This window comes from Lepisosteus oculatus, chromosome 2 (assembly GCF_040954835.1).
Source record: "Lepisosteus oculatus isolate fLepOcu1 chromosome 2, fLepOcu1.hap2, whole genome shotgun sequence".
NCBI lineage: Eukaryota > Metazoa > Chordata > Actinopteri > Semionotiformes > Lepisosteidae > Lepisosteus > Lepisosteus oculatus.
This window is the reverse complement of record NC_090697.1, coordinates 37782489-37806783: the sequence shown is the minus strand read 5'-3', so window position 1 is coordinate 37806783 and position 24295 is coordinate 37782489. Positions and strand designations below refer to the sequence as shown.

At 34.1% G+C, this 24295-nt stretch overlaps 1 protein-coding gene across 3 annotated transcripts in view; it reads left to right on the top strand.

Moving 5' to 3' along the window:
* The window catches only part of opn5 (opsin 5), a 65861-nt gene extending 41566 nt beyond the window's left edge, over positions 1-24295 (top strand). For all 3 annotated transcript variants that reach the window (XM_015349774.2, XM_006626015.3, XM_015349763.2), the window contains 4 exons: positions 16153-16323; positions 17255-17589; positions 18710-18954; positions 20030-24295. In XM_015349774.2, coding sequence (XP_015205260.1) covers positions 16153-16323; positions 17255-17589; positions 18710-18954; positions 20030-20093 — 815 coding nt within the window. In that variant the 3' untranslated portion in view covers positions 20094-24295. The remainder of the gene's footprint in view (positions 1-16152; positions 16324-17254; positions 17590-18709; positions 18955-20029) is intronic.

Genomic DNA, 24295 nt, shown 5'->3' with positions numbered 1-24295 from the left:
AAACTAGAATTAGAGGGGAATTTAAATAAGCCTTGTGTAGCATTACAAAGCAGACAACATTTGCAATAATTGAATTAAAAGCTATTCTTTTCTTTAAAGTTCTTCCTCAGGACTATATCAGGAGTAACAATGACTTAATTGATTTTGTTAAAAAAACAGAAATGCAGAAAGCATCACAATAAGAATTTGATAGGATTTTTGTTTTGTTGTTTGTTGAGAGTAAACTCCATAGCAGCAGAATTGATAAGAAATATTATATTCAGTTTTGACATAATATTAGTGTATATATAATAAACTAGTACATGAGAGTCTCTGTTGATCACTGAAGTGGTTCAGAAATAGGAACATCTGGATAAAGCCACATATCTTAATGCTTTTATACTTTATTTTACTATAATTTTTTTTCATTTTAGTCAATATTGATGATAATCTCACATACAACAGATCAACAATCTTCAGTCCTGCTCCTACTAAGTAACCAGATTATTCTGGTTTCTATTCTAGCTATTTGAGTTCTTAATGACTAATTTAACAACTTCTTTGATTTTTTAAAATAAGTTAATATTTGTCTGTGGCTCCCTGTTACTGTGAGGATCAATACTCTAGATTTTACTGGTTTAAATAAATTTTTCCTGATTTTTTTTACTTATGTAACACACCAAAGTGCTTATATTTAGCTGTTCCAGATATTCCTAAATGTCCACATTTGTCATCGACTGGCACTGAAATCTTTTTTCCGAAAACTCATTCCAATGAATTTAATTTAGTATTTGATTTCTCTATTTGATTAAATCCCATTAGCAGTTCCCACCCTGTTAACCAAACACTGTTGAGACAACATCCTAATTGGTGCTTCTGGTTGCAGGTATTCAATTTTAATGACAGAGCAGTAAATTACATTTACTGTTTAAGCCAATACGGTTTGATTTATAAAACCACAAAAGTTTAAAAATTATTATGAAAGTTGGGTTCATCTTATATTCATGTCGTGAATGAACGTCTGATTTTTTCTCCTTTTATTTGTAGTTTGAACATAGCTCAAAGGTGACACTGATCACTTGTTCCTGTCTCTCATCTTCAAAAATCAAATTTAGCCTCCAGTGTATATTTACAGTTTTTGATTATTTGTACCACATATTATATGAAAGATAATACAGAACTTATTTCAGAATTAAATATTCTTCTGCTATTCATCTATTTATATGCTGTCTCAGATATACTGTATAATAGCAGTTTGTAAATTTAAATTTGATTTTAAGAATTTGTAATAATGTATTTACATGTTGCTTAAAAAGTGTAGAGCTTTAAGAGAGGTGTGTTAATAAAAAGCTGCTGCAAATCAGACACCCTGTTCACAATAATATTGCAGATTTGTACAGAAACATACTGCAGGAGATGTTTTTTTCAAAGTATTGTCTACAATAAATAATTGATAATGGGTAATATCAGGATAATGTTTCCTTAAAAACAAATCAGCCCCAAGAAGATTATATATATGATATACAGATGTAGCCATTCAAAATGTGCGGTAAAACCCCGGTTTTGAGCTATATGTACGGTACATGATTTGCTGGCCAAAGATGATCGACAGGTGACACTTGTGGTGCATTAGTTGTTAGTGAAATGATTGCTTCATTTAATCTCTCTGCCGTGCATGTTTAAAACCGCTTAATATGGAATACTAATATGGAATTTTACAACTAAAGGAAAATGTTGGTAGCTGAGCATAAAAATAAGAGGAGCATAACATCCCTGAAAGTCATATCATCATAAATTATATTAATTTAGGAATATAAATATACAATACATACTGTATATGGCTGGTAGTGGTAGCTTAAATAAAAAGTACACATCAGTATTCCACTTTCTTCATAAACATTTTATGCATCAAAGTCTTTTACTCTTTGACACACCCGAAGAAGGCTCCACAGCCGAAATGTTGTGTTTCCTTTCTTCTGTTTTCAGCATGGAATAAACCTATTACTTATTCCTTTGTTTTATCGATAGCGGGTTTTAGTCTCTCGGTTTACTGAGGATATATCAGATGTTAAACTGTGGAAGGGATACACCCCCACGCCCCAGACAGACAAGGGTGATAAAGGTGATAAAAATCCATTCAGAAGGGTGCAGAGTTTAACACAAACACTAACAGAGCAGTTTGTAAGAGCAAGGTGACTTTCTGCTCAATTACATGAGAGCTACAGTACACTCAAATTGATTTTAACTTCTTTAAGCAACATTAGCTGTTTGTCAGATTCACTGAAGAGGTACCTTTTTCGCTCATGCAATCATCAAAGATTTATTTTTTTATAATTCCGAAACTTGAACGATATGCCTCAGGGACTCATTCATAGTATAATAGTATAATACCCTAGTCAACGATATACTACCAGTAGGCTGGGCAAACGATTTTTAAATTTTTTAAAAAATAAATAAAAAATGAGATAAAATGATGTGTTCCTGCTTAACTTAGACATTGCACGACTTTAAAACATATAAAAACAGGTTTCGAGAGTTAAAAATCACTTTTTTTGCGCGAAAAATGGGTGATTTTTCTTCCTCGTGATCAGCTCAGAATCTGAATCTGTGTACGCTGTAAGGTTTTTACTTCTTAATTAAACATTTAAAATACACCAATTTCATAAAGACAACACACGTTTCGAAGAGAAAAAATGGAACACACACTTCCTGGTGTGTGAAACTGATCAGCAGGTCTTTTTTTCCCAATCAGAGGCTCTGAAAATAGCGTACCGCCCACTGCGCTCCGTCAGAGAGGGGCGCGGCACCGAACGAGGGAGGAGGCACGGAGCTCAGCAGTACAGAACGAACGTTCTGCTGCCTGGAGCGCTTATGGCAGCAATCGCATCTGCATTTATAACTTAGTTTTTAAAATTAATCAAGCAATATGAACCATCTCTTTTTACTTTTAAGTCACTTAATTATCATTAAGCACAGCTTTCTCACCACTTAGACTACTTTTTGATACCATCCTTAGACAAAGCAGAAACTTCTTGTTCTGTCTAATGACATTACAAGTGGAAAGATTACAGATTTTAATCGTCTTTAATTTTTTTACGTTATACATTTTAGAAACGTTTCATCCATACAAACACCACAAAACTATTCTCGATTGTATTTCTGAATGGTATGTTACACTTAATTCACTGTTTTAAATACATCTAATTAAGAAAGTTAGGTGTTAGCATAAACTATTAGCAATCACTATTAAATTTAGCACTGTAATAAGTTGTTGCACTTTCCCCCGCATCTTGTAAAAATATATTTTCATTGTTCAAATATACAGTAAGTCAGACTATCATATAATAAGTTAAATACAAAACTAAAGAAAAAATAGGGTTAAATATAATTCAAAATATTTTGCTAACAATGTTAACTGTTTATAAATAATAAATTGTATTAACTAAAGAGTAGGATGGCACAGTTGTTAGTATGCTTTTTGTTTTGTTTCTTTTTCATAAATACAATAGTAGTACCTGATGTCAGTATTCAAAATTAAATTATGCATGCAAACCTGTGAACTAGAAAGATAACTAATATATCCATCCATTTATAATGGTGGCAAAGTGGTTAGCATTGCTATCTTGGAGCACTGGGGTCCTAGGTTCAATTCCTGCCATCCTGTGTGTGTGGGGTTTGCATGTTCTCTCTGGGTTACATGGTTTTTCTCCATATGTGTGATATGACTCCCTCTCGCACTCCAAAACATACTGGTAAGTTAATTGGTTTATGGGAAAACTGGCCCTGGTGTGTGTGTGTTTGTGTCTGTCTGTCCTGTGATGGACTGGCGCTATGTCCAGGGTGTATTCTGCCTTGTGTCCATTGCTTACTGGGATAGGCTCCAAATCCTCAGTACTGGATAAAGAGGTTAGAAATGGGTGGAAGTAAAGGCACTGTGTGGATGGAACTATACACAGTGTTAGAAACCCACTATGAAATGGCAGCATCTCACTGAGAATAAAATATTTTATAGTGCTGGCTTAAGGAAACAGCCTTTCCACCTATCTTGCACATCAGTATCCATACCTAGTTATTTAAACAAATTGCCTCTAATTATAAACATCTTAATATGCTGGCTCTGTGGATCCGCATCAGCTATGTTTGCCCATTCCTTCAATTCATGTGCATCCAACACACAGTTCAATGCTAGCAACTACACAAAATCTAAAATACAATCCTCATTTCAGTATCTATGTAAACATACAGTCAGTTAACTTCATCATCTTCATCAAAAGTATGCCTAACCCCATTAGGAAGTGTTCTTGTTATAAGTGTATTCCTCAGCTATCCCAAAATTATCTTCTTCTTACCAACATCTCTAGTCTTTTATCCTGCAAAACTCAGCCAACACTCAAATCTCCAAAAGCTGCTTGTGTTAATTTCTTTATATCACAAATATCATGTGTAAATACTGGCCATGTAGTACTCTGCATTGTGGAATAATAGTTTATTTTAAAGGGAACTAGAGAAACTAAGAACTAGAGAAATCAAGAAAGGCTTTTTTTTCTAGAATTAATAAATGCACATCCTGTTCACTGGGGAAATTAAATCTACACTGAGCAATCTTCAATATGTTCAGAATATGACAGCGAGAATCCTATCAGGGATGCATTACACCTGTTTTCAAGTCCTTGCATTGGTTACCTATCAGGTTTCAAGTCAACTTCAAAATCCTCATCCTCATTCAGTACCTACAGTATATGGCTTATTATCTGTCTACTCCCCACCTTTGTCCGTCTGACTCTGGTCTTCTAGCTGTCCTCAAGAACATCTACATTCTGTGGGTGACAGGGTCTTCTCTAGCTGCACCCCAGAGCTCTCAATTTGTATTCCCAGTGATATCAGTCACGTACCCTGAGTGCATTTAAATCTAACCTCAGAACCTTTCTTTTCAGAAGACTTAGTGTCTGTATCTGCTTCATTCTCTAATTTTGGTAGCACCTCTAACTGCTTGTCTTTCTTATATGTATTTACTTTGTAATCTGTGGTCCTTTTATCTGTTTTTATATCTACTGTATTGCTTTGAGATGCCACTTTTAAAGGTGATATATAAAATAAAGTTTTTTTTATTATTGTTATAGAGAAACATGCTCAGTTTTCCCTGGTTCAGATAAAAAAGATCTAAAGTATATTAGTTTGTCACTCTTCTCATTCCCTTTGCTAAATAACTTTTCATACTAATCTGATCAATCTAACTGCCTGTTTTCTGTGCTTTCTCTATCCTGCTAGATTTGCAATTATTCTGAAAATTTTCTTCTTGAAATAACTCATTTCTTAATACCTTTTTTCACTGTTAACATCTTGCAGCAACTCCGCAACAAAATATACACTTAGCACAGTTCATCCTGCTACCAACATTGAATAAAAAAATCTTAAGATTTCTATATGTCTTTATTTAGTGGTTTCATTAGTGACAAAGGCTAAACTTTCTTGGAAAAATGTATTTTATGTGTTGCGGAAAAAACTGACTTGCTTTAACAAAGTATGTTTACAAATCCTTTCACCTGGCAATCTACCTGAATGCCCAACTATCTGAGAAGCCCTCCATGAAACCATGGTTGCTATTAATTCATTTAGGGCTCATTGACAGAATTGCTGTTTTTTATGCATGCTAATTTTCTGATTCCACTCTCTGTTTCATGTTTATAGATAAGACTTTATTGATCGCAAAGGGAAATTGATGTACATGTTCATGTACATGATGAACATGTTTGCATGTTCTTTTGTAACATACACCTTTTTGTGATTTTTTTGTATATCTAAGCAAGTGTTCCTGCATCCCTCTTCTGCACTATAGTCATGGCTTTTTTTCTGTTTGCTTATTTCAAAGCAACACCTGCTCCATTTCTAAAACTTTTTACTCATGTGCATTTTTGTATTTTTTACACCTCTAGCACTTTAACGTCCTGAATTTTCATTTGCCTTAATTTGTAGAATGAACTTGAGTTTTAGCCTAAAAAAGCTTAAGTTTTCATTATCTTTTGTTTCTTGTCCTACAAATGTTATTATTGATCACCAAATTCTTGTACTTGACATGACTTCATTCAGCCTTTCCTGAACGTCTATGACAGGCAGAGAGAGTGCTGTTTCTGGTGCGGTCTTTTGCAGCTGACATTTCACTGTTTTAAACAAACAAGAAATTAGATTGCTCATAAATCACTTATCCTATATAAACACAGCGTAATTGCCCTCCGAAAATCCTCTTTTTCTTGTTCGTTTTAGAGACCTTGATTGAAACTGATTTTAGATGTCAGAAAGGATTTATTTTCTCTGTATTTCCTACATTGCTTTGTCGAGATTTTAACTTTATATTTAGGCTGTATAAATCGTACACTAATTAATAGCAGTAAATACTGATGTTTTGCTCCCTCTTACCACAAAAATATATATGTTTTGTAGCTGGGATGAACTTTATTTCGTACGCGAAGCTACTGCGATTTGGACACGAAGCGGTTAAAGATGGCGGCAAATCAGGCACCCAGGGGGGGGGGGGGGGCGCCTTCTCGCCTCCATAACTAAAATGCCAAATAGGAGTGGCTTAAGCGACATACACAGTCGTGTAACTGACAGTTTGAGGTAGCCTATCGTGTAAATTTCGCTTTGTTGCTGATAGGTTAAGCTTTCGAAACTCTGATTTTTTGCTCTGTTTCGTTGGTTAAACGCAATGATCACAAGCACCACCATTTTTAACTGGGATGTGTAGTTTTTAATTCCATTTGAATGATAACTGTACGTACTGTCTTCATATTTGGCCAGGGCTTTAAAGAGAAGGCGCGCCAAAAAATTTCGGTGCCGTCGTCTCCGCTTTAAAGGTACCCCCGTGCTGGAAGAATTTGACCTCGGAACGTTTGCCCAGCGTACTACCAGTCCAAATATTTTTCTTAATCAAACTTTAAAGTTAATTTTCTTATTGTAAACCTGAAAGATGCACATCATTTTCACAACAAGCTATAATAACACCAAACTATTTTTACACATCCAGCTATGTAAAAAATATAGCCAAAAGGATCACTCTAGGTTAATTCCAAGATGAAAAGACAACACTTAACGTGTCTTCTCTTCAGTTTACAGCTCGTCCATGGTCATTCATTATTAATATTATTAATAATATATTCCATATTACATTTAAATTGGAATTTTTTCACAAATATAAAAAGACTCTTCAGTTTACAGAATAATTCCCGCAGAGCCACACAGCATCATCACAACATAGTGAACACCAGTCGCTAGCTCAGTTAAAGGTGAACACGTCTGTCATGGTATGGTTTCAACATATTGATAAGCTGTTTTCCGGTTACTGCCAATTGTAAAAATAGTCCTTCTCCCCTCCTTTGTTTAACTTAAAGAATTCAATAAAGAAATCCTTAATCACAAAACCATCACTTACCAGAAGTAATGCTCTGATAGGGCTTTGAACCGCCTGGGTGCAGTGAACTATATTACAGTCTGTGAGCATTATCCATTACCACTGTAAGGAAACAAATGTCAAAATGTTTCCAAAACATACATTAGCTGCTTAGTTACACAATTCCATATTAATATTACTATCAAGTGGTATTAAATCAGTCTAAGTTTTTTTGTACAATAGTACCAATTGGTGTTGTTGCTTTTATAAAATATACCTACTTTTTAATTAGTTTAATATTTAACATGCAATAATACACAGTTTAAAATGAATAAAAGTCTAAACAGTATACAACTTAAATTATATAATTGGAAAAAGATTGTCTCTCAGCATTGACGGCAATTAAAAACCAGGCGTTTTCTGGTGACAGCCCAAATGCTCCACACACCACGTGAAGCTTTCACAGCTCCACCTGCCGGTTTTACAAAGTATTGCTGTCCCACAACTGAGTATTTCTAAATAGTATTGTAAACAAGCGGGCTTGTGAATAAATCTCTTTTAATCCAGTAGAAATATTGGTTTTGATTTCGAGACTATTTTGCCGACACATACTACTTACTTGTTAACTCTGCATGCAGATCACATTGGAACATTATGCGGTGAAATGTCTGCTACAAAACCTTTATTTATACGCTCATACATCACATTATATTTTTTATTATGGAGACTAATAAGTAGGAAGGACTGCATCACATGGCGATTTGTGGGAACTCAAATGTGATTTGGGTCAACATGGCAGCCATTCAAAACATGCAGGCGATACCGCATTATTTTCCAGTGCGCTTGACGCAGTATACCGCAAGTTACGGTATTAATACCGTATATTCTCGCATCGCACTGCATGAAACCGCATGATACCGCAAATAAAATAATAGTATCCTGAATTTCCGCAAGGTGGAGCTAATAAAGCTCAACCTCTCATGTTTGAGCTGTCGCCATCAAAGTCTTTACCGAAGATATTACTAATAGTATTTACAGTATAATGAATGACCTTGGACAAGTTGTAAACTCAAAGTATTGCCCTGGTCCACATTCTTTTTTTCATTCACCTTTGTAAAAGTAACACCACAGCATTCCGTTGATCCAATCACGCATTTGTTTTCAATCATGCAAAGTACAGTTATTTTTTGAGAATCTCTGATTCACCATGCCTTTCACATGCTCATAGAAGATATTGATTTAGGAACATGTATACTATACTGTATATAGTATGTATATGTATATTTAATTTCTTTACTGTGCCCGTTTAAGTATTGAATATTAATATGGAATTTTACCATAACGTGTGTGAAGTCCATAAACAATATTAGTTTTGGAACATAAACATACAGTATGTAAACTGTATCTGGCTGGTCTCGGTACTTTAAAGAACAAATACACACCAGTATTCCATTTCTCCCTAAACATTTTAAGCATCGCAGTCTTTAACTAACGTGAAATAACATGTGTATAGAAAGTGGTAGTTTTAAGCTTTTCTGCGAATATGCTCGATACCAGAGTCAACAAGCATATTTTTAGAATTTGATTAATAGGGAATATAATGTGGAATCGCGTATCTAAAGAAATTAATAACGATATAATTTGGTTTCTGTCAAAGCGCAATGAAACCTATAACTTGATTCTTATGGACGCCCGGTCCCGCCAGGGATTAAAGAAAAACATGGAATCGCATATCTAAAGAAATAACAGTATACAGTAACTATGTTCATGCACAAACAGTAGCATGTTACATTATTAATTTGGGTGTCTCCTCTTGCCAGAAAGCGCTAAATTGCATTTTGAGTGCGGTTTTTGACTTTTTTTAAATTACAATCCATACATAAGCTGATACTGCTTAGACTTTTAATTATTTTATACTGTATTACAGCAGCACAATGTGTTTTTTCACGAAACCTAGAGTAAAGAAATGTCTTGCGTTGTACAACTTTTCAGCTAAATAGATTTATCGCTTATACCTGACACTTGAGGTGCCCGACAAAAAATGGTTGAACAGCTCTGTTGCAGATCAGATCAGATTCCCTTCCCCCCACAGAAAGACAGACTTATTAGTCGCTATTCACTGCACGGCGAGCAGCTCCAATTTCAGGCGTAAGCGATAGATCCCAGTTTAGCCGATCTTGTTACAGCATGTTACAGTTTACTATTATTAACCATATTAATTTCAAGTGCTTAAATTGACCACGCACAACTATTATGCCCATATCTTCGCAAGGGAATCAGTGCGAATTGTAATACTAATTAAATGACCGCGGGCACTTTCCACCCCCTCTGACAGCAGGAACATAACCCATTCTCAGCTCAGCGGCTCATTACAATATAGGGTGTTCAAATCTTTTGCTGCCTTTTGCTGCCTCACAAAGCTTTAGAAAACTTAACATTTCTATTATCAACAAATTGTAAATACGACATTTACATTGGCATTCCAAATTTCACTTGAGTGTATGGAGGATTGTCAGCTGTCACTGAGAGCAGTTAATTAAATGTATTTTTTGATTCACAATCAGACAAATGCAACATAAATTGTTATCTTTGTCTTCTAAGTATCTTAATAAACTTTCAGCATAGCTTTCTCCCCGTTTAGATTTTGGGATCAAACGTGTAAAGATTAGATAGTAATCGTTTTTATTTTTTAAATACATTTTAGAAAAGTGTAATCTATACTAAAAAGCTGTATTTATTTAATACCACTCGATACTTATATTAATGGAGTTTAGTTGATCCTTTCATCCAAAATCCTGCTTGAATCCTTCTAAACTAAAAATTAGACACGAGAAGGGGCTCTGGTGAAATTTCTCTTTTTTTAATTTCTCTTTTTTTCTTGGAAAAATATCTTACCCGCTGCAATCCCAGCACAGAAGGATTAAAAGAAGCCAGAGAGAGAGGGGGAAGAGTGAGTTCTAAATAAAGGGGTATCCAGGTAACAGTGAAGGTAACAGCTGCAGACGTGGCCTACTTAGCCCGCCAGGGTTACCCTACTCTCCCGGAGGAGGCCCACCGGGAGATACCACTCCAGGCGTTCCTCTGGGCCCTGGCGCCGACTGAGGTGCAGTGTTACGTGATGCTGGCCGCGCCTGCGTCTGAATAGCGACTTCTAAACTGTGAAAACATGTGTCTGTCTTTCCGTAGGGGGAAGGGAATCTGATCTGCAAGGCCCTTTGGCTACAAAAGTTAAAAGAAGGCGCTCTCTCTCTCTTTTGATTATTACATCCATTAATAAAAAATGACACAGTAAACATAATAACCATAATAACGACCAACCAACAAAAACAACCATATAAACATAATACCAACCAAAAACATAGATTACAACCACAATACAAAATCAAATATATCAAACCATTAAAGCAAAACCATCTTCCAATTATCAACAAATCTCAATATCTGTTAAAAGCAAGGAAGTTTTTCTGTTATCGTAAAAGAAAAAATGCCCAACGAACTAGAGATTGAACAGTTTTTCAGTGCTTGTACAATTGATGGAAATGTTCAAATAAATGTGCTAAAGAAATAAAAAGTTAATCCTTTATCATATTGGCTAGCTAATGTCCCATCCTTGTTAGTTAGATCAACGAATGCTGTGGTGGGTGTTACTTTTGTTACTTTTCAGCTTGTCCCCCCCTCCCGCTGAAGACTCGACCACTTGAAAATACCTGTGAAACCAGTTTAATTCGTCACAGCCAGCACACCTGCAGAGTGATGACTTTGGTGCTTAAAGTGTTTAGGGAGAAATGGAGTATTGGTGTGTGACTTGCGGAGTTAAAAGCTGCCAATATGTATCTATATAGCAGGTGGTTTACAGCTTTTTAGTATAGATTACACTTTTCCAGAATGTATTTGAAAAAAAAAACACACACGATAGAAGCAGGAAGCTGAAGCAGGGACAGTTGTCAGAAGGAAAGAAGGTGAATATTCGTTGTTATTAAAAATGACTTAAATTCGATCATGTTGTGATATTTAGAAATCTAAAAGTCAATTAATTGTCCATAATATTGCGATTCTATTTTTTCAAAGAAATGTTTGTTAAAAAAAAAGTCACAGCGCCGGCTGGATTTGAACACACAACCTGTGGGTTACTAAAAAGGCACGTAAACCAGTAGGCTACTGGGGAACTTACATGAAGAGAGGCGAAACAGCCCTACACAGCCCTGTCGCAGTACACAAATATAATTATATCGTTATTAATTTCTTTAGATACGCGACTCCATATTATAATAGCAGAAAAGCTTAAAACTACCTCTTTTTTACACGCTATTTCACATGTTAAAGACTTCGATGCTTAAAATGTTTAGGGAGAAATGGAATACTGGTGTGTATTTTTTCTTTAAAGTACCGAGACCAGCCATATACTGTAATACTGTATGTTTATGTTCCAAAATTAATATCATTTATGGCCTTCACATGCGTTATGCTCCTATTCTTTTTATGCCCAGCTACTAAGATTTCCCTTCAGTGGTAAAATTCCATATAAATATTCAATACTAAAATGGGCACAGTAAAGACATTTAAATCTTTCTATGACCGACCAATGCACCACGAGTGCCCCTGTCGGTCAACCAATCACGTACCTCCGGTACGTGTCTGTGCCGTGCACTTTGAATGGCTGCATCTGTAGTACTTTTACAAAGTTCACAATTTTGATTAATTTAATTTATATATTTTTTATACTGTCAATGAATTTATTTTGTTACCGGTTAACAACCAGTCTGAGAAATTGGGAGTGCAGTTCCCATTTAAAAGAAGTTGATTGTCTATCATTTGGAACAGCTGTGGACACAGTTGTTACATTTGACTTGTATATTAAAATAAGAATGGTCAGCAATGTGGAAGAAGGGTCGGGGCTGTGGTGTCCTGGCTAGAAAATTGTAGTTTCTTGAGCACGAGTAAGACAGGTTGGTTTAAGCCTCTTCTTGCAGCATTCACTGTAAATGCTAAAGGTTTTGATGACATACAGCTCAGTTTTGGTTTGTGACAATGTGATATTTGGTTTGTAACCAAATAATGTCATTAAGGTCAAAGATGACACTAGTGGTGGGAATGTAAACTTGTTTGCCTATAATTTGACTAAAGGAGTTAAATGTTATTAGTCAAATGTAGGATTTTGTATATGTTACTCAACAGTTGTTAGCTTTCTTCTTTGCTACCTTATCACTCTGACACACACCACTAAGTTCAATGGCCCGCTTGAATTCTGTGGCCATAATTTTGGTTCCTTAAAGAAAAACCTTGATATAGTGCAGACTTGTGTCAGCTGGAAAGCAAAACAATTGTATTGCAATGAAATACAATGCAAACAATGCAAAGTGTGCCTTCTAATTCAAATAACATCTGACAACTTTTTTGTTTATGCGTTTGCTTGCTCTTAAAATTAGTATATTTCCAAAGCCAATATGTAAAATATATTTTACAATCAAAATCCAAACTAAAATTATTTATTGTAGAATCTGTTTGTTTTAGAATTTGTAATGAAGAAAATAAAAAATCTGTTACTGTATATTATGATTACTGCAAAAAACAATAATGGGTTAAAATACTTTTTAATGTTTATTATTAAAATAAGATTTATGTGAGATCTATACACAGCTTTGATACATCTAGCCACCTCAGTTTTACAGAGTAATGCAGTCCTGCATCAGATTATTTGAAAAAAACTAAAATGGTGAGACGCGGTACTGTTCGTGATATTGTCATGACACTTAGTGTATTTTAAATGACTGCATCTATAGGTCACTATAACGTGCTAAATATCAGGAGTCTTGCAGGCTTAATTTGTAAGTCACGGGGTGCTGGAGCACAATATGAATGGGTCAGAGATAATGTGCATAATGTACTTTTAACAAATTAAAAGCATTTAATTCATGTTCATGTCCCCACTGTTAATAACATGCTAATAAAGTAACTTACAAAAGCATTTAATTAGTAATTTAAATACCATAACCATGTGCTATTGGGACTACTTTGTTTTTGGACCATTTTCATTATGATGGACCTGTTGTCAGCTCTATAGGGTTTTAGAATCTGATGGTATTATGTCCCACTGGTCAATACAATATATTGACAGGGCTCAGTGCAGTGACCTTGTTTACAGAAGTAACATCATCTCCTTGAAACCAAGACAGTGTGGAATAAGGCTGCAGTAGAAGACCAGGTCTTCCAGCATTTCAGACTTATTTGCTGCCAAGGGAATGGTGCTAGGTAGTCCTGAGCCCGAGACAGACAGTGATTTGATCCTGTTAGGGGCTGAGCAGAGATAGACACGTTACATACAATATATAGCCCATGGGTAACCATACTGCGAAGAAGAAGAATTTTTTTTAATGACAAAAATCTTGTATTTTTCATTAATTTCCTAAACCACGATTTAAATTCATTTTTGGTTTTAAAAAAAGTCCAAGCCCACACAGAAGTGTGTAACAGGTTCATGACACTTTGTTTAAACTATAGCCTCATCTAGCATTAGTCAGATTTCTCATCATGTTTTTTGTTCCTAATAGTTTTGAATTCAAAACCATAAGCAGGTTTATGCTATTTAGTCTGTAGGACCTGACCTGATCTGGGTTCATTTCTGAACTGACCTGAGTGAAATCTAAATTTCTTCTTTGCAGAGAAAGGCAGACACCTTTTGTATGCAACATTTCAGAAATAACTGAAAGGCAGGATTAGCCTTATCAGAAATAGCCATTGCGAGGTTTGTGGAAATGTTTTGTATAGCTGCTTTTTGTATACCAAAAAACATTTCTAAATTCTCAAACATTTCTTAAAAACAGCCATTTATGGCAACATTAGATTGTGGCTGGACCTGTACTTAGATTATAAAACCTTACTGAAAACCACTCAGAGTATCATGGAAGAGGCACTTTGTGTGCGTCTTCTTGGGTTTTCTTCAGAAAATGGCCTTTTTCACAATAAATTAAAACTCATTTCAAATATAAGATGAACTGCTCCATGACTTCTTGCATCGTCTACAAGCCTCTTTGTAGGTGTGGCTAAATGTTTTGAGCATGTTCACAGCCTTTTTCCTGAGAGCTTGTCACTGTATTTTTTATATCTGATCCAGAGGACGTCACAGAGCACATTACAGTACCTACTCTTTAAATAACTTCATTTTCCAGTGTTTGGACACAGCATGGAAATTGAGAAGTCTCAGAGCTAAGCTATGGCAGACTTGCAGACATTTGGTGATGGTGGATGGATGGACTCTGAATTACCCAGTGACTTCACATTCCAATGTTCATGCCAGTGACATTTCATGTGTGCATTCCCTCCTTTTTTCACTGAGCTGTGTCATTGAAACGTGATATGAAACCAATTTGTAAGTGCATCATTCAGAATAATTGTATAGTGAAACTGGAAACCATTTCTTTAGTTTTCTTCGAAAATACAGTACATACAAACTCAAAAGCACTTATTTCTTATGTGATCATATTTTTTAGCATTTCAAAATTATGAGATAACAAGGATGGCAAAAAAAGGGATGTGACCACTAACATTTCCTACAGGCATATCACATTCTCATAACATCATCCTCAAATTGGTTAATTGCTTAATGCTGCTTAATAATATGGTAGTGTGAAAATATTTATTACATGAAGAGTTTTAGAAAATATTATTATCCAAACAGAAAAAGTATATTTATAGACATTGAGTGTTTATTATTTTGTATGCTATTATTGTTTCAGTGCTTTCTGTGCAATACTGTTAAGGTGTTTATTGATGGAATAATGTTCTGTATGTTTTTAAAATGCTCATCTCTGTCTTCACAGCTTTATTAATTATAATTAAATGTAACATACAGTATAATAGCTCATGAAGTGTTCTTGTTAATTCTTGATCTGGGGATCAGCCCTAGTTAGAGATGAAACACTAAACCATAATGTTTGTCCATATGCTTTTGGTTGAGATTACTGTCATAATTATTATCTAGTGTCTGTTATCTAGTAGGTAGCTGTGTCGGCATGTGTAGCCTATAAAGGAGCAAGTGAAGGTTTATTCCATGCTGGAAAGAGAAGAAAAACACAATATTTTGGCTGTGAATCCATCTCTCTCCACAAGACTCCACAACCAAAACATTGTTTCTTTTCTTCTCCTTTCAGCATGAAATAAACCTTCACTTGTTCCTTTACAAAATATAAAATTTGTACATACCCTATTTATATATTGATACATACCCTATCAGTAAACATCCTAATCGTTTTATGACCTTCCTCCTCCAAAAGCTTGATTAGATATGAAATTTATAAAGTTCCAAAACAGGCACAGACACTACATTCAGTACAGTATATTGTATATTAGAGTTGCCCATATACACATTAAATGTAATCACCTTGGATGCAGTTAAAAACTTTTTTGAAACCCTGAGAACCATAGCCCTCAATGCAGCTGATACAATTTTGATGCAGCAATGACATACAATAATTTTATTTCAGTGACAACTTAAAAATAATGGTCAATATTAGCAACAGGAAATTGCTGAAAAACACTAATTTCAGACTGGATTCATAGATGGTAACATTAAAAGTGTTCATATGTTTACCGAAACACAAATGCTCACATTATTGAAATGTTTCTTTATATCTAAATGTAGCTAGAAGCCACATATATTTTTTCAGATTAAATACCATTAATGAGCAATTGTATTCACATAACTAAGTCACTGTCTCACATTGCCAAATGAGTGGAGAAATCAAAACCTGTAGTGTTGATATGTTGCTGCATGTCTTATTTGTTTTTTATAGTTACAGGAAAACCTTTCTTTGTTATCTCAAGTTTTTCGCACCGCTGGCTGTTTGGAATGGAAGGCTGTCGATTTTATGGCTGGGCTGGCTTTTTCTTTGGGTGTGGCAGCCTCATCACAATGACTGTAGTCAGCCTGGATCGATACTTAAAGATTTGCCATTTAAGATACGGTATGCATCCAAACTGAAATATTTTTACTTTTCGTTGGACATATGTACTTTAAATTATTATTTATAAGTTATTTCTACTATATTTATTTATAGTACACATGACTTGAATGTGAGTGTTTGTAAAACATTAATGAAAGATGTAGTAGTTTCGGTGAGTAGCTGCGTCAGCATGCGTAGGCTGCAAAAGAACAAGTAATCGGTTTCTTTCTTCTCTTTTCAGCATGGAATAAACCGATTACTTGTTCTATTAATGAAAGATGTTTATCTTTTTAGGTTTAACATGTATACATACTGTATTTACCAGCAAATAAATACTGTATTTGTCAGCTTTTGGCTAACAGCCATGTTCATTAGGGAAAACTATCCTATATCATAAACTGAAAGATTCAAAATAATGAAGATGATTGTATTGCTTAACTAGTAATTGCTTAACTTCCTGAGATTGGTGGGTGAGTTCTTGAATGAGTTATTAGCTGTCTGTGGTCACAATTCTTCAAATGGGTTTGGAAGTTGTTAATCCCAAAGTGAGGAAAATATAAAATAAAAGTAACTGATAATTCATAATTAATTCATGAAATGAATAAATTTAATGAAAAATTAACAAACCAAAAAAATAAAAATAACAGCCTTAGGAAAAAGGGTACTTCTGAATGAGAACTCTGTGATTAATGGATGAAAGCTTTCTCTTATAGAGATATGATCATGATTTCTCCTTAAAGACTTTCAGATTTTACTATTTCTAATTTAGAAGACATTTTTGTCTGTTCAGAGATGCCAGAATATTAGTTTCTAGTTTCTCAGGAATTATACTGACAAAGAATAAACAGTGTTCCCTCTCTTTCCATCCAAAATATTTGAGTAATACATATTACTCAGGAACTCTTACTTTCAGTCTGAATATTGGTTGCTTTCTTTTAAAATTATTTTTCAGGTACATGGCTGAAGAGGAACCATGCCTTTCTGTGCTTAGGTTTTATTTGGTCCTATGCTGCATTTTGGGCCACCATGCCATTGATAGGATGGGGGAATTATGCACCTGAACCTTTTGGCACATCGTGCACTTTGGACTGGTGGCTTGCACAAGCTTCACTTTCAGGGCAGAGCTTTGTGATGTCAATATTGTTCTTCTGCCTCGTCCTTCCTACTGCAATAATTGTTTTCTCCTATGTCAAGATTATTTTCAAAGTCAAAGAATCAGCCAAAGAAGTTGCCCACTTTGACACCAGGAATCAAAATAGCCATATTCTGGAAATAAAACTTACAAAGGTAACAAAATCAATTGCATCTTTTAATTCTTAAAAACTTTGTTAAAAAAAGAAAAGACCATAGGAGAGCATTTTTCCTAAGATACATACATTAATATCCATTTGTTTTCTCTCTACTTTTTTTTAAATCTATATTTTTATGATTTAGTGTGTAGATTATTAGTAATTGTTTTCTTGGTTTGGAAATTGGGTTAGATAAATAATAAGGAATCAGTTACTGTACTTACTGAGGGTTTACTCATATACATGATGTCATATTCTGTACTATCCTACTAAATATACAACAGCGCAGCAAAAAATTCTTACTGCACTCCTGCTACCTTCAGAGTTTGAATAGTTTAAATACTTTAATGTTGTTTAAAAAAATAATACTTACAACGTAGTACTCAATATACAGTACTCAGCATGTTTCTTCTTAATGCTTCCTTTGATTCAGTCTGTACTAATTTGTATTCAGTAGTATCAAAGAAAGAGTAAGAAGTTTGTAGTAAGAAGTGCATTATTCCAGTATTCCTTTACTGTTTTAACCTATAATTAAAAATTGAAAGGCCATAGGTATGAACAGCTTTAAGGAAGATTTTCACAATATAGGTTATAAGATCAAAGAGCTGAGGAAACCTAGAAGTACAGTATGTTATGCAAGAAACAGCCTTTTCTTTAGATTATTTTAAAGAAAAGTATAACAAAATACGACTCATACCTTTATGATTTAATTAGCTTTTTTAAAGCAACTTTTATTTCTTATGTTTTTGCTGAAAATTGCTAAATAAAAGTGCTGTGTACAGACTGAAAAGATGGAGCTGTTCAAATAGAAAAAAAGAAACCTAGAAAATAATTAGGATGGTCTACAGGTAATTATAATAAGTGAAAAATGTATCTCTAATTTTCTGTCTGGAAGTTTCATCTGTGTACTGTAGTATTTAACACTGAGTTATATGTATCCACAGACGCAATTACTTTTTATTCTGTTTCCAGCTTGAATAAGAGAGATAATACAATAAGAATAGTAATTCAAATAAATATTTTTTTAAATGATCATGTGTCCTCTTCCTGTCTGATTAATACATACACCACACTGCCTTCTGTATGATAAAACCTGTCATTTTATTTGTATTCTCTAGGTGGCAATGCTGATTTGTGCAGGATTCCTGATAGCCTGGATCCCATATGCTGTTGTGTCAGTGTGGTCTGCGTTTGGGAAACCTGACTCAGTTCCTATTCCAGCTTCTGTAGTGCCCACCTTGCTTGCCAAATCGTCAGCTATGTACAATCCTATTATTTACCAGGTTATTGATTGTAAAAATACCTGTGTGAAACTATCCTGCTTTAGAACCTTCAAGAAACGGAAATATTATAACACCTCAAGGTACTGTACTTCGTTTTAAATTGTAGATGTAAAAATGTCAAAGCAAACAGAATATTTAGTAGCGCCATATTTCCTTGTAAGAAAAAACAGCCCTCTTTATAAAATGTTAGTTTTATTAAATACATTTTCACTGTGCAAAAGCATGCAAGAAATATATTTTTAATTTCATTTTTTTGAGTTTTAGAAACTTAATGAATTAGGCAAAATTAACAACATATTGACAATTTAAAATTTCGGACATCAGATTTATCTGTTTATTAAATTAACATGACATTTTAATTTATGTTTCACCCTTTTTTGTACAAATTAATACTAAACTTATTATGGAGTTAATATATTTTAGGAGAAGTTTCTTCAAATGTGCTACAAAAAGGGCATACAGTACTCCAAATATGGATCCATACAATCAAGGGCAGAGGGAAAAGCACAATTCATTGGGTCAGATCTTATGCTTGTTTTACATAAAGAGGACTAGAGAGAACTTAACTGGATGGGATTTACCTTCCAGTGCTGTTCCCCACTGAATGGCCTAGAGAAACTAGTACCTTGCTCAAGGGTACAACAGCCATGTCTATGGCAGGAATGTGGCATTACGGAGATGTGTTGAATTACATTATTTATACAATGCCATAATACATTGTATTATGTTAGAATTTATATTTCATTTTTGTTTTGTGCAATATTTTAATGATTATAAAGGAAATAATTACATTTAAGGCCTTACAGAAAATAGCACAAAATTAATTGATTTAATCCAAAATGATGTGATAAAGATAATAAAACAATATTTACTTTCATGTACTGTAGGTCAAGTAGTAAAGTAAAACAAACATTTGACCTTCTTGGTTTTCTATACTTGCATTGCTGCTTGAATATAATGTGTTTATTTAATAATGCTCATTATTAATATCTGTATATCATAATAGTCATTCTATTTTTAAAGGAAAGATAATAAAGCAAAGGAAATTTTGATTATAAGGTCCATTTTGAAAGTAATTGTATTATAACAACTAATACTACTATCACAAATAATGTTTGGATGTTTGATTTTGATATATTCTTGTATTTTCCACAGGTTTTATTCAATTTCTGCAGCAGTAAAAGGTACATCAGCAGTTGAATGCCACACAGAAATATGAAAACAAGAACTCTTATTTATTCTGTGTTTGGACACAGCTTTGGAAAGACACCTTGTTATCTGTGCACTTGACCCCCTATTGTTTTAGGCCTGGTCAAATTTAGAATTTATACAAAACAGTATATTTCTTCCTTATTGTTAAATATCTGGTGCTGTTAGATTTGTCTGTAGAGTTTAATGTTCTATTGTCTGAATCTGAAATCCAAGCCAGCACTAAAAGCTATGGGTTTTTTACATTTTGTAAAGCTCTTTATGCACTCACACTTTCAAGTCACATTTTCTTCAAGTAATTTTCTATTACCTCAATTGTAACATACATGATGGTCTGTGTCTTCTTAGTCAGCTCTGGCTAGGGATGTACAGTTTCTTACCATTGTATTTCTTTATTCAGAAGCAGTAGCAGCTGCTTGCGGACATACTAAAGAAAAAAACATATGAATTCTCAGATTTTCATATCAATCACAAAATAAGAGCAATATAAAATCAGAATGCAAACACTTCCAAAAGTCTGTGCACAAAACATTTTAAATGATTTAAGATATAAAAATAATATATAGCATGTATTTTCATGCAAGTTATGCACCATATTAATGTTTTTTGGGTGAATCTCTTTTCAACATGTGGTGATACATTTTCATCTACATTACATCTACTGTCCTCAGTAGCATGGCACAGTTGAAAAAGTACTTTTGAATTTCTTATCTGCCATTACCACTGCTCCACTCTGTTTTATTTTTCATCCATGGAGTAGTTGAGGGTGGCTTGATTATAATAGCAGCGGTCATACACCCTCCACCTACAGGCCAAAAATAATTCCCTGAGAAATAGTGAATTGGGTGTCAAGAACATAATGATGAACTCTGAATGTGCTGTGAGTCACACTTGTACTACCAATGTGTTATGGATGTTTACATTATCCCAGAGCATGACAAATGTAATTGACTCATTGGCTAGGCAAGGTGATTGTTCAGCAAATCCAGAAAATACAGCAGATGGGCTACATTGTATGCCCTTGGGCACAGGACTTTGTGCCACAATACCATTTTGTAATATGGCACTGCACATCATTATGTTCTCTTCCTGCTTTCTCTGCACATAGACTGTCAGGCTATTCAGTAGCATTCTGAATCACAGCACCAACATTTGTCCTGATTGAAGCTCATTTCATCAAGGTACATGAATTTGTGGTTCTTGACAGGTGCATCAAATTCCATCTTCCTCTGAAAAAGCATATTTATTCTATTACAAGTTTTGTATTTTGCACAACAATGTTCACAGTGTTCCTATTGCACTACAGAACATGTCTTAGATATGTATGTGCACATGGACACATGTATAGTTTCTATTCACAAAGAATCTGCTCACATTGTAGCACAATTACTTGGTCTAAAAAACAGTGAATTCACACCAGCAGTACAGTAATGTGAAAATGTATTCAACATTTTCTGTAATATCAAATAGACAAATACAGTATATTAACTAACTTACAGATTACAGTCCAAAAACAGTAATTGAGGCAGCAGCCCTGATTTCCTCAGATTTAGTTGGATATCCAGGAACCATTTCAGACATTTGTTTATGACATTGTAAGTTATAATTACTTCAATTTAATTTGTGGATATCAGTATGTATTTATAGCTGTCCTTGACCATAACCAACAACTTTATCTGTCTGCTTTGCATTGTTGCAAACTGCTACTGTTTCTTCACATCCTGTTATGGAGAGATGTGATGATTATCAGTATTTTTCCTTAAATTCTCACATGGACAAGGTCATTTGCTGTAAGGAGTTATAATTCTCTCAAAACAAAACATTATTTGAGTAGTTTTCATGGATAGCAATTAGCATTTGAAAGATGTCTTTATTTGAGACAGTAGTATCCCAAAAATTGAGTAGGCCATTAAACAGATTTCACATTTTGTATGTTAGCCTGATATACTGTGTCTGACATTTAGAGTTTTACAACAGTTTTTTTCTTTAATTGAGAGTTTTACACTTAGACACAGTAAGAAAAACTACAGTGATTTCTGTAAATAATGAGATAAATAGGGAAGATTTCCGTATGGGTTGTGCAGGAATCACCATTGGCTACTTTCAGGATAAAGAATTGTGTCTTTTGGATGACACAGTCTCTCGTTCTCTGTGTGCTGATTCCACTTGTCACCTCTCTGTGACAAACCCTTCTCCGTACTGAGCCACTCGAAAAAGAAGAGAATTGGATTCCACATTATGAGAACACTAGCTTTTCAATTATTGTTGACTTTGTCAGGTTGTGAGAGTAGCATTTTGTAGACAATTTATCATTTTAATACCATTCCTAGAAAGGTGACCAGCATGAATGGATTTGAATATGGTGATTGTAACCCCCATCAAGTGATTTGCTGATTCTTAACTTCACATATGGGACAGGTAGTTTTAGGAAAACCTAAATGTTTGTCATACAATAATATATTACGTATCTCTGTTAATGTTCTGATTATTTAACTGTCATCTTCGTTCTTTGTGCCAGTGAGTTTTTAGCTAATACACAGTAGATTTAACAAGAACATCTCATGTGAACTGAATCTTTCCTACTTGAGATGTCCATCTGCTTTCATAAAATAGGATCACAGGAAGCAAATTCTACTTTAACAATGCAGTTTTTGCTATTTAAATATAATAAGATATGTTTGATAACCAACTATATTCAGTGACTTCTGAGCAAGAGAAAAATAATACAAAATATTCTGGGTATTTTGCAGTTTAAGACAAAAATATGTAGTTTTTCCTAAAAACATGAACCATATGCTTTGTTTTTGAGTGTTTGTTTTGGAGGAACAGTATCATTGTCATGGAAATCACTCCAAAAATGAATGGTCACTTCTTGTCAGTTCAGAGAGAAGAAAAAAACAAGAAAATATGTTGAAAATAAAATAGTTTTTATTCTATGTTATGCAGTAACATATGCAGAATCTCAGGTATTTAACCAACCTTCAGTAGTATGTTGCATTTGTTCATACAGTGTTCACGATTTAACATATAGATTTCAGATGTTGTTTAGTCTCACCTTTAAGTTACAAAGCAGCTGTTGTGCACTCAATGTTATCTGAAGTTTTTCTTTGGCACATATTCCAAACAATCTCTCAGGAAAAGACTGTGGGCTCTAATCTTTAATAGTTTTCTCCATACTGATCGACATAACTAAAAGATCCAACACTGAACTTTTACCTAATCAAAGACGTGTTTAGTATACAGTACTTTATACTGTACAAGCTGAATACATGTTCATTTAAGACAGTGAGATACTTCTTTCATTACTGTGTTAAATCTTTTATTTAATTAGAATGTGTATAAATTGCCTATAAAAAGCAGAATGGACCCTGCACATGATCTGGTTTTATTTCCAGAAAAAAACATTCATGTATTTGTATTAAATTTTAGTTTGATGTAATACTTAAGATTTGCTGGCTGTGCATGTGCTTTGTTTAATTTTGTCTACATAAAAAATTACAGATTTCACATGTAGTTTAAATGATCATACACATATAAATACAGTAGGTAGTTTTGCATATATGACAGAATGTACCTCTGATTTTGGACACAGAGAGGCAATGAACTAAAATATATGGATTAAGCTTAATGGAACCAGTATGAAAGAAGAACTGGATTGGTTTGCAAACTTTATTTAAATATCCTTTGATAACTACTTGAATATTTCATAAATATTTCATATTTCAAAAACCATGTGCATTGGTTTAGTGAAGCCTTTAACCTCTCTAAATTTGTGATACAGGGGTACTGGTAAAAACATCTGAACATGCAATAATTGTAAAATGATGTATGTATCTGAATAATACTGTCATTATACATTATGAGACTAATGTCCCTTTCTGCTGCCCAGTTGGCAATCCAGAGCTAAACCATCTGAAGGATTTCTGAACATACTGTACTATATTCAGTTCATGATTTTAAAACAGCAACAGTGAGTTTGATGGAAGGAAGACTAATTTCCAGCCAATACATTCAAGAATATTACACATTCTGTTGTCCAATAGCACTGTTACTCTTTAAGAGAATAAAGCAAATTGATAAAGCAAAATTTCTGAATGAATATTGTTTAGACATATTGTTTTGTATAGTGTTCGACCGGTCTGTGCATTGTGGTGTAACTAATAAAGCACTATTGTAAAATAAAGTATATATGTCAATTTCAGCAATACTACC